This window comes from Microtus oregoni, unplaced genomic scaffold (assembly GCF_018167655.1).
Source record: "Microtus oregoni isolate MIOR12 unplaced genomic scaffold, Mior012 000007F_ref0000211, whole genome shotgun sequence".
Classification (NCBI taxonomy): Eukaryota; Metazoa; Chordata; class Mammalia; order Rodentia; family Cricetidae; genus Microtus; species Microtus oregoni.
The window spans coordinates 19,332,911-19,345,000 of NW_024543066.1; the positions used below are offsets into that span (position 1 = coordinate 19,332,911).

The following is a 12,090-nucleotide window of genomic DNA, read 5'->3' on the forward strand; positions in this document are numbered from 1 at the left end:
AAAGAACAGCAGTCAGGGAGAGAAACCAAGACTGGTTCCATGTAGAAGGGAGAGGCCAGCTGTGCCCACACTGGCAGGGTGCCCCAGTATCCAGGCATCCAGGAGGAGCAGCAGGATGGGGCAGAGGAGGTATGGCAGCTAGGTGCAACTGGGGACATGATGTAGTAAAAACGGCAAATGCTATTTCAAGTTATTTTCTTTTGGGACTAGTTAGAGAAGGACTCTTGCATTTTAGGAATACAAGCTATAGAGCAGGTCCCCTAGTGGGACCGAGTCTAGATGTCATAAGAAGAGGTAAGAAATGGTTAATTTTAAGTTGTTCTTTCTTACTGGAATAAGATGTTTTAAAATGTGCTGCTAGTCTGTGTTGCTAATGGCATGGCACCACGGACTGGGAGAGTTAAGGACGATGTAGGTGTATTGTGCCTTATGGTTCTGGGGGCTCAAGGTGCAGCGACTGAACCTGGTGATGTCCTCCTTGCTGGCACGGTCCTGGGGTGGCACAGAGAAGTTAAACAGCTTGGAGGACGCCTCACAGCTGTCAAGCGGAGGAGTGTATTGAGCTGGAGTTGTGAACGCCCACCCTTTGGCTGCGGAACCCGTGCCAGTCTGCGGAAAACCAAGCCACCGGCCCTGGCACGCCTGGACTCTGAGTCCGGTAGCGGCGATGTGCGCAGCTGACGGGAGTCTGGTCTTGCAGCAGACATCTCTTCTCCCCAGGGTGTAGGGCAATAAAGGCAGACCTGACAATCCTACAGCAAGAAGAAGGGGCTCCGGCGCGGGCTCCGGCGCACGCTCCGCCGCAGGGGGGCGCCCCTGGCCGGCCGCTGCTAGGCTATCAGTCCCGCCACAGGGCCCATAGCCTGCGAGAAGATGTCGCTGTCCAGAGGGGAGCGCCCTGCGGGTCCAGGGACCCGCCTGTCCTGGCTGCTATGCTGCAGCGCCCTGCTGTCCCCGGCCGCCGGCTACGTGATCGTGAGCTCCGTGTCCTGGGCTGTCACCAACGAGGTAGAAGAGGAGCTGGACAGCGCGTCCACCGAGGAGGCACTGCCGGCGCTGCTGGAGGACTCGGGCAGCATCTGGCAGCAGAGCTTCCCGGCCTCGGCACACAAGGAGGACACGCACCTGCGGCCTCGGGGCTCCGCCCGCTCCAGGCCCGCACCGACCCCGCGTGGAATGTTCTCCTACCGGCGGGAGAGCGGTTCATCTGCAGCATCCCCTGGCCCGAGGGTGAGTGCCGGCACCGCCCGCTCCCTGGTCCACGCCAGTTCCTGGGGCTGTCTGGCCACCACGTCCACCCAAGAAAAGGTAAGCCAGAGGTCGAGACGCGGGGGTGGTGCATGTCTCGTCGTGGTCTGGCAATTCTGGGGCGAGCACCCGGGCACAGGAGACTCGGGTGTCACAGGTGCATAGCCTTGTGAATAACGGAACCCGACTAGTGCAGGAGTCGGTTCATCTGGCCAAGTGCACGTGAGTGGTGAGGAAAGCGACCCTGGGAAACAGTCTGGTGGTTAGTGACTTAACACTGTCTTAAAATGGCCAAAGAGGTGGTCAAATAATCAGCATCACACGGAGACCTGGAAAGCAGACAGGATCGCCTTTGGAATCACAGATGAGGAGCATTCAGCCCCTGCGGGCTCTGAGCACTGTCCCGCAGGCAGACTCCCGCACCACCTCCCACACCAGGCAGGCGTGAAGGAAAGGCACCATCCACGCACTGATAGAAATTTACACTTTAAAAAAAAAAATGGAACTCGAATTTTTAAGAAAAAACGGCTTAGATAGAGCGTAGCTGCTGGAGGGAGCTGTTTGAACCGCAATTTCTCTCTTTCAGTTCACAAAGGTTTATTCACCCATTAGCCTGCTTCCTCCCAGAGCAGCTTGGAGATGTCCTGAAGCCGCATATTCCTTAAGAATAGCCTCCAGAAAGCTTTTAGTCCTAAGAGACAGAGATGCGATCCGAGTTCCTGATTAATCTGTGCAGGGAAGGATACATGTCACACAGTGTGGAGGTCGAGTTTTTGCCTCAACTCTGGGTCTCACTAGCCCTGGCTTGGCCAAGGCACCCTGTTTTCCCATCTACAAAATTAAGTAATTCCAGAGAAACCTTGTCTCGAAAAAACAAATTAAGCAATTCTGTAGGCAGAGCTTGAAAGTTCTTTTCATTTTCTTAAAAAATAACTAATGCCAACTTTATCCTAATAATGACAATGATCTTGTCCTCTTTCTATGTCAGAATCCCAGCCAGTTCTGTATTCCCAGTGTGCGATCAGTTTTTACACTTCTAACACATACCTTAATAAAATATGGGGCTTAAATATGAAGCTAATCATTGTAAAACAGAAACAAAAACAAAAAATTTAGTGCCTAAAGTTTGGGAAGTGTCTCAGCAGTAGAACACTTGAGGATCTTAGTTTTCCAACCTTCAGAAACCATGTTTTTTTGTTGTTGTTATTGTTGTTGTTTGTTTGGGGCTTTTTTTGTTTTGCTTTGTTTTGTTTTGCTTTTTGTTTTTGTTTTGGGCCAAGCATGGTGTCATGATTTGGAATCGCAGTGCTAAGCAGGTTGAGACAGGTGGATCTTTTAGGACTCGCTGGCAAGCTAGTCTATCCTATTTGGAGAGTTCCAGGCCACCGAGAGACCCTATCTAAAAAAAATCATAACAGTAAGGGATCCTAAGGAATGACACCAGAAAATCAGAAAGTTGTCCCCTGACCTCCTATACATACTATGCACAAGCACCACATGCATGGGCACACTAGAATGCATGAATACACACACACACACACACACACACACACACACAAAAGAAATCTGGTGCCCGTCCGGCTTGGTGGCCCACCCCTGTAGTTCCAGCATCAGCAAGCCTAAGGCAAGAGAATTGTGAGTTCAAAGCCAGCTCTGGCTACATATCCAGATCCTGCCTCACAAAAACACAAACAGCCAAAGAAGAAAAAGCATCTAGTGTCCTTGTAGTGAAGATACTTTGATCTCCAACAGCTCTTTTGTTAGCGTCGATAGGCCTTCCCCTTGCAATATTGATTTTCAATCCAAAACTTGGTAAATTCAGAAAACATTTGCATAAACTGCTAAGCGGTTCATGATAGGCTGAAAATAGAATGTATGGATGATGTAATAGTGCCATTTGGAGAACTTGTTAATTTTTCATGTTTCTAAATGATTTAAGCCCTTCCTTTCACAATCGTGCACACTCTGTCTAATGCTTGGAAAACATTGGCAGCCTCACTAGGAGGGGGCTCTTTGTAAGGGACAAAGTAGGTGCAGGAGAGTTTGGGGAACACTAAGACTTAAATGCTGTCATTTCTGTTTAAAGTCACATGGGACATGACAGGAGACCCTCCCCCATCTACTAGGTGAACACAGGCAGTGATCAGTATGTCATACTTCTGTGACTTCCATTTAGGCTAAAAGAGTATTCAGCATATTAACTTCCCATAACTTGTTCAGTCATATACCAAAAGGTTCTTGACCTCAACATAACATACAACTAATAAACAAAGAAATGTTGCTCTAACTGAAGCAGTATGAATATGCTTGGCATCCAAATACCAAGCAGTTTATAAAACAAATTAAATTCTATCCCCAACGTTTAAAAAGAATGGAGGAGATGATGCAGGCAGAAGGTGTTGAAGAAGAGCCTGTGGGAGAAGGCCTAGCGCTGTCTTCTTCTCCATAGGCCTCATTGTCCTTACCCTTCAATAAAATGAATACATTTGCTGTGAGAAGGCAGCTTCCAGAATCCTTCAGCTCCCCGACAGAATGTTCTTACCTGCCTCTCCCTGCAGAGAAATTCTGAAACCATCACTGGGTGAATTGCATCGATTGGACCCACCTAGTCTTAGTCTATCTGTCAAATCCACTGGTCCAAACAAGGCCCCAGGGCTGTATTTCCTGCCCGGCAACACAAAGTTTTTCCCCAGTTTGTGTTCCCCATAGCTCTACTGCTAATAAGTCTTTTTGTCGTTATTGTTGCATTTGTTAGATCCAAGGACTGCCCTTTGGGAGCTGCCTGGCCATTAGCGATGGCCCTGTCCACAACAGCACGGGGACTCCCTTCTTCTACATGACAGCCAAGGACCCAGTGGTGGCTGACCTGGTGAAGAACCCCATCGCCTCGTTGATGCTGCCGGAATCTGAAGGAGACTTTTGCAGGTAGAAGGGGAAGGGGAAAGGGAGGGCAGGGTTTGCTCTTACAGGTTTGTGCAGAGGTGGAAGGTGGGTTGTGCTTTGTCGCAGAAGGAAACTGACCCCTTTACTTGCAGAATTGTACTGCAGACCGAGCAGATTTGGAGCCAGCTTTCTAACATTTATTCATCTATGAAATGGGAGGGTCCCTGAACTTGGACTTTCCCGGGGGTCACATGTCCTGTGAGCCTATTGTAAATTGAACATGTTGTCAGTTGAAATGTATGTGCTACACATAACCTACAGAACACCCCTGCTCAACCTACCCCGCCTTAACTTTTCTTGGAACGCTGACATTGACCTGCAGGCGGACAAAATCATCTAACGCAAAGACTATTTTATAACAAAATCTTGACGATATACTTTGTTGACTACCATACTCAAAGGAAAAGCAGAGGCTTTTTTTCTGTATCCACAGCCTAGGAAAAGAGCAAAATTCGTAATGTAGAGTTTGCTGAATATATATCACTTCGAAACCAACATAAGAATGAAAATTCATAAGCTGAACCATCGGAAGTTGGTATTCATATCATTTCTATCCTAGAGAGTGTTTATGGGCCTTGGAAATAGACACAGGGTATTTTCTGTGAGACATTTTCTTTTTTGGAGGCATGGTCCTGTGTACCTCATCCTGGCCTTCAACCTACTCTATAGCCAAGGTTGCATATGTCACACTTAGTTAACGCTGTCTTGGGGTTTGAATACGCTCTACCAACTAAGCTACATCCCCAGCCCATCCAGGCGGGCCATCAAAGTTCTAGTCCTATAAAGGGAAGAATGGGTCGAAAGGAGGGCCAGTAGTTTGTCTCTCTGGCATGTATGGGCTGGAGCGCATTGCTTTTTCAATTCATGTATAGCCCCTCTCTCCCCAAGGGATATGTGTACTACAAAGCCAGCAATCCTTAATACACTTTCTCAAAAAATCTCTAAAAGAAAAGCCTTCTAAAGACATTTAAGCAAAAATAGAGCATCCATTCAGATATCATCTTCTAAATTCAAAATGCAAAGCCCCAAATCATTTACTGCCAGGGAGACACTGTACTGAGTTCCTATGGAGGTCTCCTCCCACTCCCAAAAATTAACAATTGTCACGGAGTGGCCTGGAGGGGAGGGTGGAACAACCCCAAGCTTTTACCATTTCATCTGCAAATACAGAGGTGATTTAGAGCCCATTCTGAAGCTCTATTCTCTATGCATAGAAAACAAGCAACTATCCTGTTCGTTCTTGTGGAAACCAATTAGAGCAACAATGGGGTATCAAATGCGGCCCGCGAAAGGCCTTGCCAACCCCACTCCCATCACCTATCCTCATCAATGAGAGACTCAAACTACAGGACTTCCACTGTTCCCACCAGGTTATGACAGCCATAGAAATTGTACTCCTTTGTCATGGAATAGTCTCCTTATTCTCAGTCAGCAAGTTCGCTGCCACTAGAGATATGCTCCCAGGAGAATTTCCTGAACACAGTGGTTCCCTAATTCCAGGGTCCCTAAAAGCAGCCATGCTGTAATGTGTTGATCCCAGAACCCAGAGCATACCTGCTCTTGAAGACAAGCCACAGAATTCAGTTCCAGGAGCAAGGCGCAGTTACACTTGACAGCACAAGATCTGCCTACCAGCAGGCCTCAGGCAGGCGGGTGCAAGGACTGAAAACTGAAGCAATGAGGAGGCTGGGGGAGGGGTGTGTCTCAGAGTGCCTTAATCCAGTCACTTACTTTTGCCTGCACACTTTCAGGGTGAGTGTGCATGCCTGCATGTCTGTGTGTGTGTGTGTGTGTGTGTAATTCCTTTGAGCAAGGCCAGACAGAGAAATTACAAATATCTATGTAAGAAATGAGACAGCAGCTAAGCAGAAGTGATGCTTCCAGGGTCAAGGGCACACCTGTATCCTTAACCTATGGATAGGCAAAAAAAAAAACCACACCCAACTGGTACCCTGTGTCTGGAATCTTCTCAAGGAACTGTTTCCCAGAGCTGCCAGTCGCTAGCAGCTAACTTAAGCTTCTAAAGTATTGAAATATAAATGATATAAATCAAACTGGCCTTAGAAAAGATCAGACGTCCAAGCAAGTATTCTGAAGTGAGCCTGTACCTTCCAGTGAATGACGTGGCCCAGATGTGAAGTTCACAGTTCAGCGCTGTGTTTGATCTTACTCCTGAAACCTAGAATGTTAGTAACATTGAATACAAGGGCTGAATAAGTCAAAGCCTGAGTTAAAAGACAGACAGGTGCCAGAACCCCCAAATAAGCAAGCCTGGAGCTTCTGGGGCCATCTGACTAGAGAGAGGCATCTGGTAGAAGCAGCTACCAGAACCGCACCGCAGACAAGCACCTTGGTAGAGTTTAGAAAGACCAGCAAGCCGACTCCTGCCTGTCCCCAGGGCCTGGAGATCCCAACGGTGAGACCAGGGTTCATGGTCAAGTGCTTTACAGCAATTCCAAAACATGGGACAGGGGCTGAGAAACCTCCGGCTCTCATGATGGTGATGACAGTGAAGGCACTGGTCCAACCTTCTGCTGAAATCTTTCATGAAGAAAATTAACAGAACCCTCCCAGGCCCTGTGTTACCAGGCATTCGTTCCTACTCAGAACAGATCGCTATGCCTGCTGCTTCTCTTTGCCAGCTCTCTTAATATTTTATTTATACCCAGTTTTATCAAATTAAAAGTCTGACCCGAAGGCTCGTTGTGATCAAAGCTCATATAAGTACTTTGGCAGGTAGCTAAGAAACACTTTCCACTCAGTAACCCTCACAGCATGTCACTCAGAATGCTATCTCAGTCCATCAGCTGCCTGTGTATTAAAAGGTCTGATCCAGGGACTGAAGGGATGGCTCAGCAATTAATAGCACCTACTGCTCTTGCAGAAGACCTGAGTTTGGATCCCAGCACCCATGCTGGGCAGTTCACAGCCGTCTGTTACTCCTGCTTCAGAAGATCCAGCGCCCTCTTCTGGCCTCCATGGGAACCTGTGTACATATGGCATATACTCACCCATACTAACAAAAATAAATCTTTTTGTAGAGGTTGATTCCAAGTGGAAAGGGTGCAGGAAACTGGGGACCCAGGGCTTCAGAATCTCACGGTTTCAGAGTCTCTGGAAATGTAACCATGAGGAAATGCTGCTCATGTAATTTCTTTGACCAAAGGAGAGAGAAGCTGGTATCTTGGTGAAACGAATGCATACTCCTAAGAGGCAGATTTTAGAGGACTAGAAAGTCTTGTCCTTATTCGATTGATTGTTTTACTTACATATAGATGATGTGTGTGTGTGTGTGAGTGTGTGTGTGTGTGTGTGTGTGTGTGTGTGTGTGCAGGTGCACAGGCCAGAAGAGGGTGACAGATCCCTCAGAGCTAGAGTTGCAGGCCTCTGTGGGACATCTGCTTACAACCTGGGTGCTGGCATCCCAACCCCAGCCTGCTTGACCATGCACTCATTCTTAATTTCAGAGCTATCTCTCTGTCCCTGTAAGGGGTTTTTACATGAATCTGTAAAACGAACCTGCATTGTGCCACTTCATCCAGTCAGAGGTTTTACCAAAACTTTTGATTGTACTCTATTGCTTAATGTCATAGTAAAGTTTCTAAGATTATTTGGGTGAAATTGTCCTGGCCCAGGCATATAGATTTGAGTGCCTTCACCCTGTCCTTCAAAGGTAACATTCGGGGCTTGAGAGATGATTCAGTGGTTAAGAGTATAGGATGCTCTTACAGATCAATTCTTAGTACCCACATAGCAGCTTACAAGTGTGCATAACTCCAGATCTGGGCATTCATGTGACCTCTACTGGCCTCCCCAGGCATTGCATGCATGTGGTACACATACACACATGCAGGCAAACCACTCACACATAAAAATAAATAAACGTTTTTAAAGCGACTCAATGCTAGCAAAGTACTAGATTTGTGATTTTGATGCATCTGTGTAGCCAAGAAAAGTTGCTGCTGGCATAGAGTTAAATATGCTGCTTATTCAGACTTCTCTTGGCAATTGGAGGATGTGGGGGTTGAATCTGAAGGGCTCTTTGGATCTGTGGTTGAATACACCTTGCAGCAGTGAATCCTGAGTAAGAAGAGCCACCTAGGAAGTTCTGTGTTAAACAGTGGGAAAGTCTTCATCCATAGATGTAACCAACTACAGAAAAAAAAAATATATGTCCATACTAAACATAACTGACATTTTCTAGCTGTGACTGCCCCCTCCCCGAACAGTGCAATATAGCAATTCTTTGGATAGTATTTGCATCAGTTCAATATTATAAGGAACCTAACATGATTTACATTCTGTGGAGGGTAGGATGATATGCAAATATTATTACTACTAAAATGCTTGTAGAGGCCAGTGAGATGGCTTAGCAGATGGGGATATCCGCGGCTCAGGCTGATGCCCTCAGGTTGATCGTGGGAGCCACATGGCATGGAGTGTGAACTGAGTCCCCCAAGGTGTCCTCTTTCATCCACGCATGTGATGTGGCATGCACATACATGCGCACATATTCACATGTGTGTGCACATGTGTGTAAACATGCATGTGCACACGTGCATGCTACAGAAATAAAGTATAACATAATACTTTCACTTTATAGAGGGCCTTAGGTGCTGTCTTAAAGTTTTTATTTCTGTAAAGAGACACCATGACCACAGCAACTCTTATAAAGGAAAACATTAAATTAGGGCTGGCTTACAGTTTCAGAGATTTATTTAGTCAATTATCTTCATGACGGTACACAGGCAGACATGGTGCTTGAGAAGGAGCTGAGAGTTCTACATCTTGATCCACAAGAAGCAGAAGCAAGTGTGTGCCACACTGGGCGTAGCTTGAGCATGGGATGCCTCAAAGTTTACCCCCACAGTGATACTTCCTCCAAGACTACACCTACTCCAACAAAGCCATACCTAATAGTGCCTCTCCCTGTGGGGGCCATTTTCTTTCCAACTATCACAGGTTCCTGCAGATTTTGGCACCCAAGGAGCATTCTGAATGTAATTCCCCAGGAACCCCCAGGGATAACTGTGCATATTCTACAAAGATTATATATTGTAAAGCACAAGCTCCCAAAACTTGAGAGAAGAATTCCTTTCAATCACTTGGGAGGCAGAGACAAAAGAGACCTCTACATGACAGCTTCATTCCTCCCTCAGCCCGGGGACCAGACCTCTCACAGGGTGAGGGCTTATAGTCTGAAGGCGCTCCAGGGTGAGTCTGAGGCATCTGGAAGATGGACACACACATGATCTTAAGTGCATTTCCAATGCTTCCGAGAAAAGTCTATGAATAACTACAATTTGGCCCATATGATGACTTGTGTCTATTATAAACCGAAATTAAAATGACAGTCTGGCAAAAAGAAGAAATAGTGCTGGGCGGTGGTGGTGGCGAACCTTTAATTTTAGCAACTGGGAGGCAGAGGCAGACAGATCTTTATGTGTTTGAAGCCACATTGGTCTACAATGTGAGTTTCAGGACAGCCAGAGCTGCTCAGTGCACAACCAGCAAAACCAGTCTCAAAATACAGTAGGAGGAAGAAGAGGAGGAGGAGGTGGAGAAGAAGAAGAAAAGTGTGAGCTCAGGAGTTGAACTCACAAAATCAAGGACTAAACAGTTTTCAGGAGCCAGGGAAGAAAGGAATGCATAATGCTGGACGCTGTGGGGACTTCCAGTCGTAAGACATTCAGGTTTGGGACTCTAATGCTCAGCGTGACTCAGCACACATAGACTCCCTAAGCTGATCGTGGCAATCATTACACAATGCATGCATACAGCAAGTCATTGCATTGCGGCCCTTCAATGTGTTTTGTCTGTATTTGATAATCAAACATTTTAGACGGAAAGGATACAGTCTGAGAGGCAGCAAGGGAGAAGGCCTTTCTGTTTGTCAGCATCACGGCCTACGAATTTGTCTTTATTAATAGTCATTAGTTTACTTCAAGTGGTTTATTTAATTAGTCTGTTTACTTTTGGGTGCTGTGGTTTCTTCATTTAATTAGTTAAATGAATTAGAGCTGGGAACCTATTTCCCAGCCCAGGTTAAGATGGCAAATTGAAAAAGACTCCACCTTAAAAGAGATCTCAGCAACCCTCAGCTAGCCCTCCTCCATTTCCCTTTCCAGGCAACACAGATACTCACATATGCATGGACATGTGCCCATGCCCTGAGTGAATTTACACTCAGACACTAGACTTGGCTGTGTGAAGATCTAATCGATTGTGATCAATAGAAGCAGAAATTCTACTGTAGCATCTCACCTTCTGTTGTAAGCATACTTGAACCATGGGTTTAGTACTGCAGCCTCTAGATGAGCAGGCTAGGAAACCCTCTGGACCAGGAAGGACCGTTCCCTTGATTCATATCCCACTCAATGGCAATGGACCAGTTTTCACCTGGGTAGAGTGGGCTATCCGTGGAGCCCAAAGAGTTATCAAATGCTTTTCCCGAAGTCAAAACAAATTGAAGGGGGATTTTGGACAAATGCTAGGTGCATTGATTTGCTTATCATAAACAAGGATTCAGAAGCATGTCCCCTCTTCCCCAAAAGGCTTCTGATAAAAAGGGAGTCGCAGACGCTGCCAGGGCTCAGAGCCCCCAATCTTTACTGAGCAGAAACATCTGAGTTAGTATGTCTGAGTTTAATAATTCCTTTGTGACATGTAAGAAGAGGTTGTAGAAATGACAAAGACCAGTGGCCCCATGTGCATGTGTGTGCATGTGTGTGCATGTGTGTGTGTGTACATGTGTGAACCCTCCCTGTGGTTACAGAGACCACAGGAGGATTCTGGGAGTCTTGAGAGTTTTCCTCTATCACCCTCCACATCTTTTGTTGCTGTTGTTTCTAGAATCCACCTATCAATGCCTGCCAACACTGGGATTGCAGGTATGGGCCAGAATGGCCATGCTGTGTTTTACCTAGATGCCTGTTAACTGTTTTTATAAGAATAAAATGTGGGCCGGGCCGTGGTGGCGCACGCCTTTAATCCCAGCACTCGGGAGGCAGAGGCAGGCGGATCTCTGTGAGTTCGAGACCAGCCTGGTCTACAAGAGCTAGTTCCAGGACAGGCTCCAAAACCACAGAGAAACCCTGTCTCGAAAAACCAAAAAAAAAAAAAAAAAGAATAAAATGTGGAGCCGGGTGGATAATATACCCCTATAATTCCAGCTCTTGGGCGGCTGAGGCAGAAGGATTCCCACAAGTTGAAGGCCTGCTTGAGCTAAATCATGAGCACCAGAGGAGTCAGGGCTACATAGCAAGACCCTGTCTCAGAAAACAAAAGCAAACAGAAGACTAAATGTACATATTTGCTGTAAGCATCAACTCAGCCTAATACCAAACATAATTCTGGGGCTGACTCCTGGGGACAGCTTCGAAAGGTGCCCTGTTCATTCAGCAGCTCCCAGGATGCTCTTCATCAAAAGGACACATTAAAAGTACCTGCTGGCAGCAACTTGTTTGGCAATGGCTGTGATGAGTCTCCATGACATGCATGTCATGTGGCATATGTGCCCGGCCCTAATCTGACTCGGGAGCTGAATCCAATTTCTCTGCTCTAGTTCTCGTTCATGCCTCTTGAAAGCAATCGATAAATCCTCTAAGTAAGTGACCCTCTGTGCAGCGTCACCCCCTCTCCTCCTTTGCCTAAACATTCCTGTGTTCCTGGAGCTAAACCAACCTCCGTGGCTTTTTTTTTTTTTTTTTTTTTTTTTTTTTTTTTTTTTTTTTTTTTTTTTTGGATTTTTCGAGACAGGGTTTCTCCGTAGCTTTTGGTTCCTGTCCTGGAACTAGCTCTTGTAGTCCAGGCTGGCCTCGAACTCACAGAGATCCGCCTGTCTCTGCCTCCCGAGTGCTGGGATTAAAGGCGTGCGCCACCACCGCCCGGCCCCTCCGT

General features: G+C 46.6%; 1 protein-coding gene across 2 annotated transcripts in view; it reads left to right on the forward strand.

Annotated features, from left to right (window-relative positions):
- The first annotated feature begins 329 nt into the window (after positions 1 to 329).
- Creg2 (cellular repressor of E1A stimulated genes 2) overlaps positions 330 to 12,090 on the forward strand; it is a 37,239-nt gene continuing 25,478 nt past the window's right edge. Inside the window, exons 1-2 of one of the 2 annotated variants that reach the window (XM_041656224.1) lie at positions 330 to 1,308; positions 4,004 to 4,173. In XM_041656224.1, the coding sequence (XP_041512158.1) occupies positions 874 to 1,308; positions 4,004 to 4,173 (605 nt within the window). In that variant the 5' untranslated portion in view covers positions 330 to 873. The remainder of the gene's footprint in view (positions 1,309 to 4,003; positions 4,174 to 12,090) is intronic. The other variant, XM_041656225.1, reaches the window with a different exon arrangement.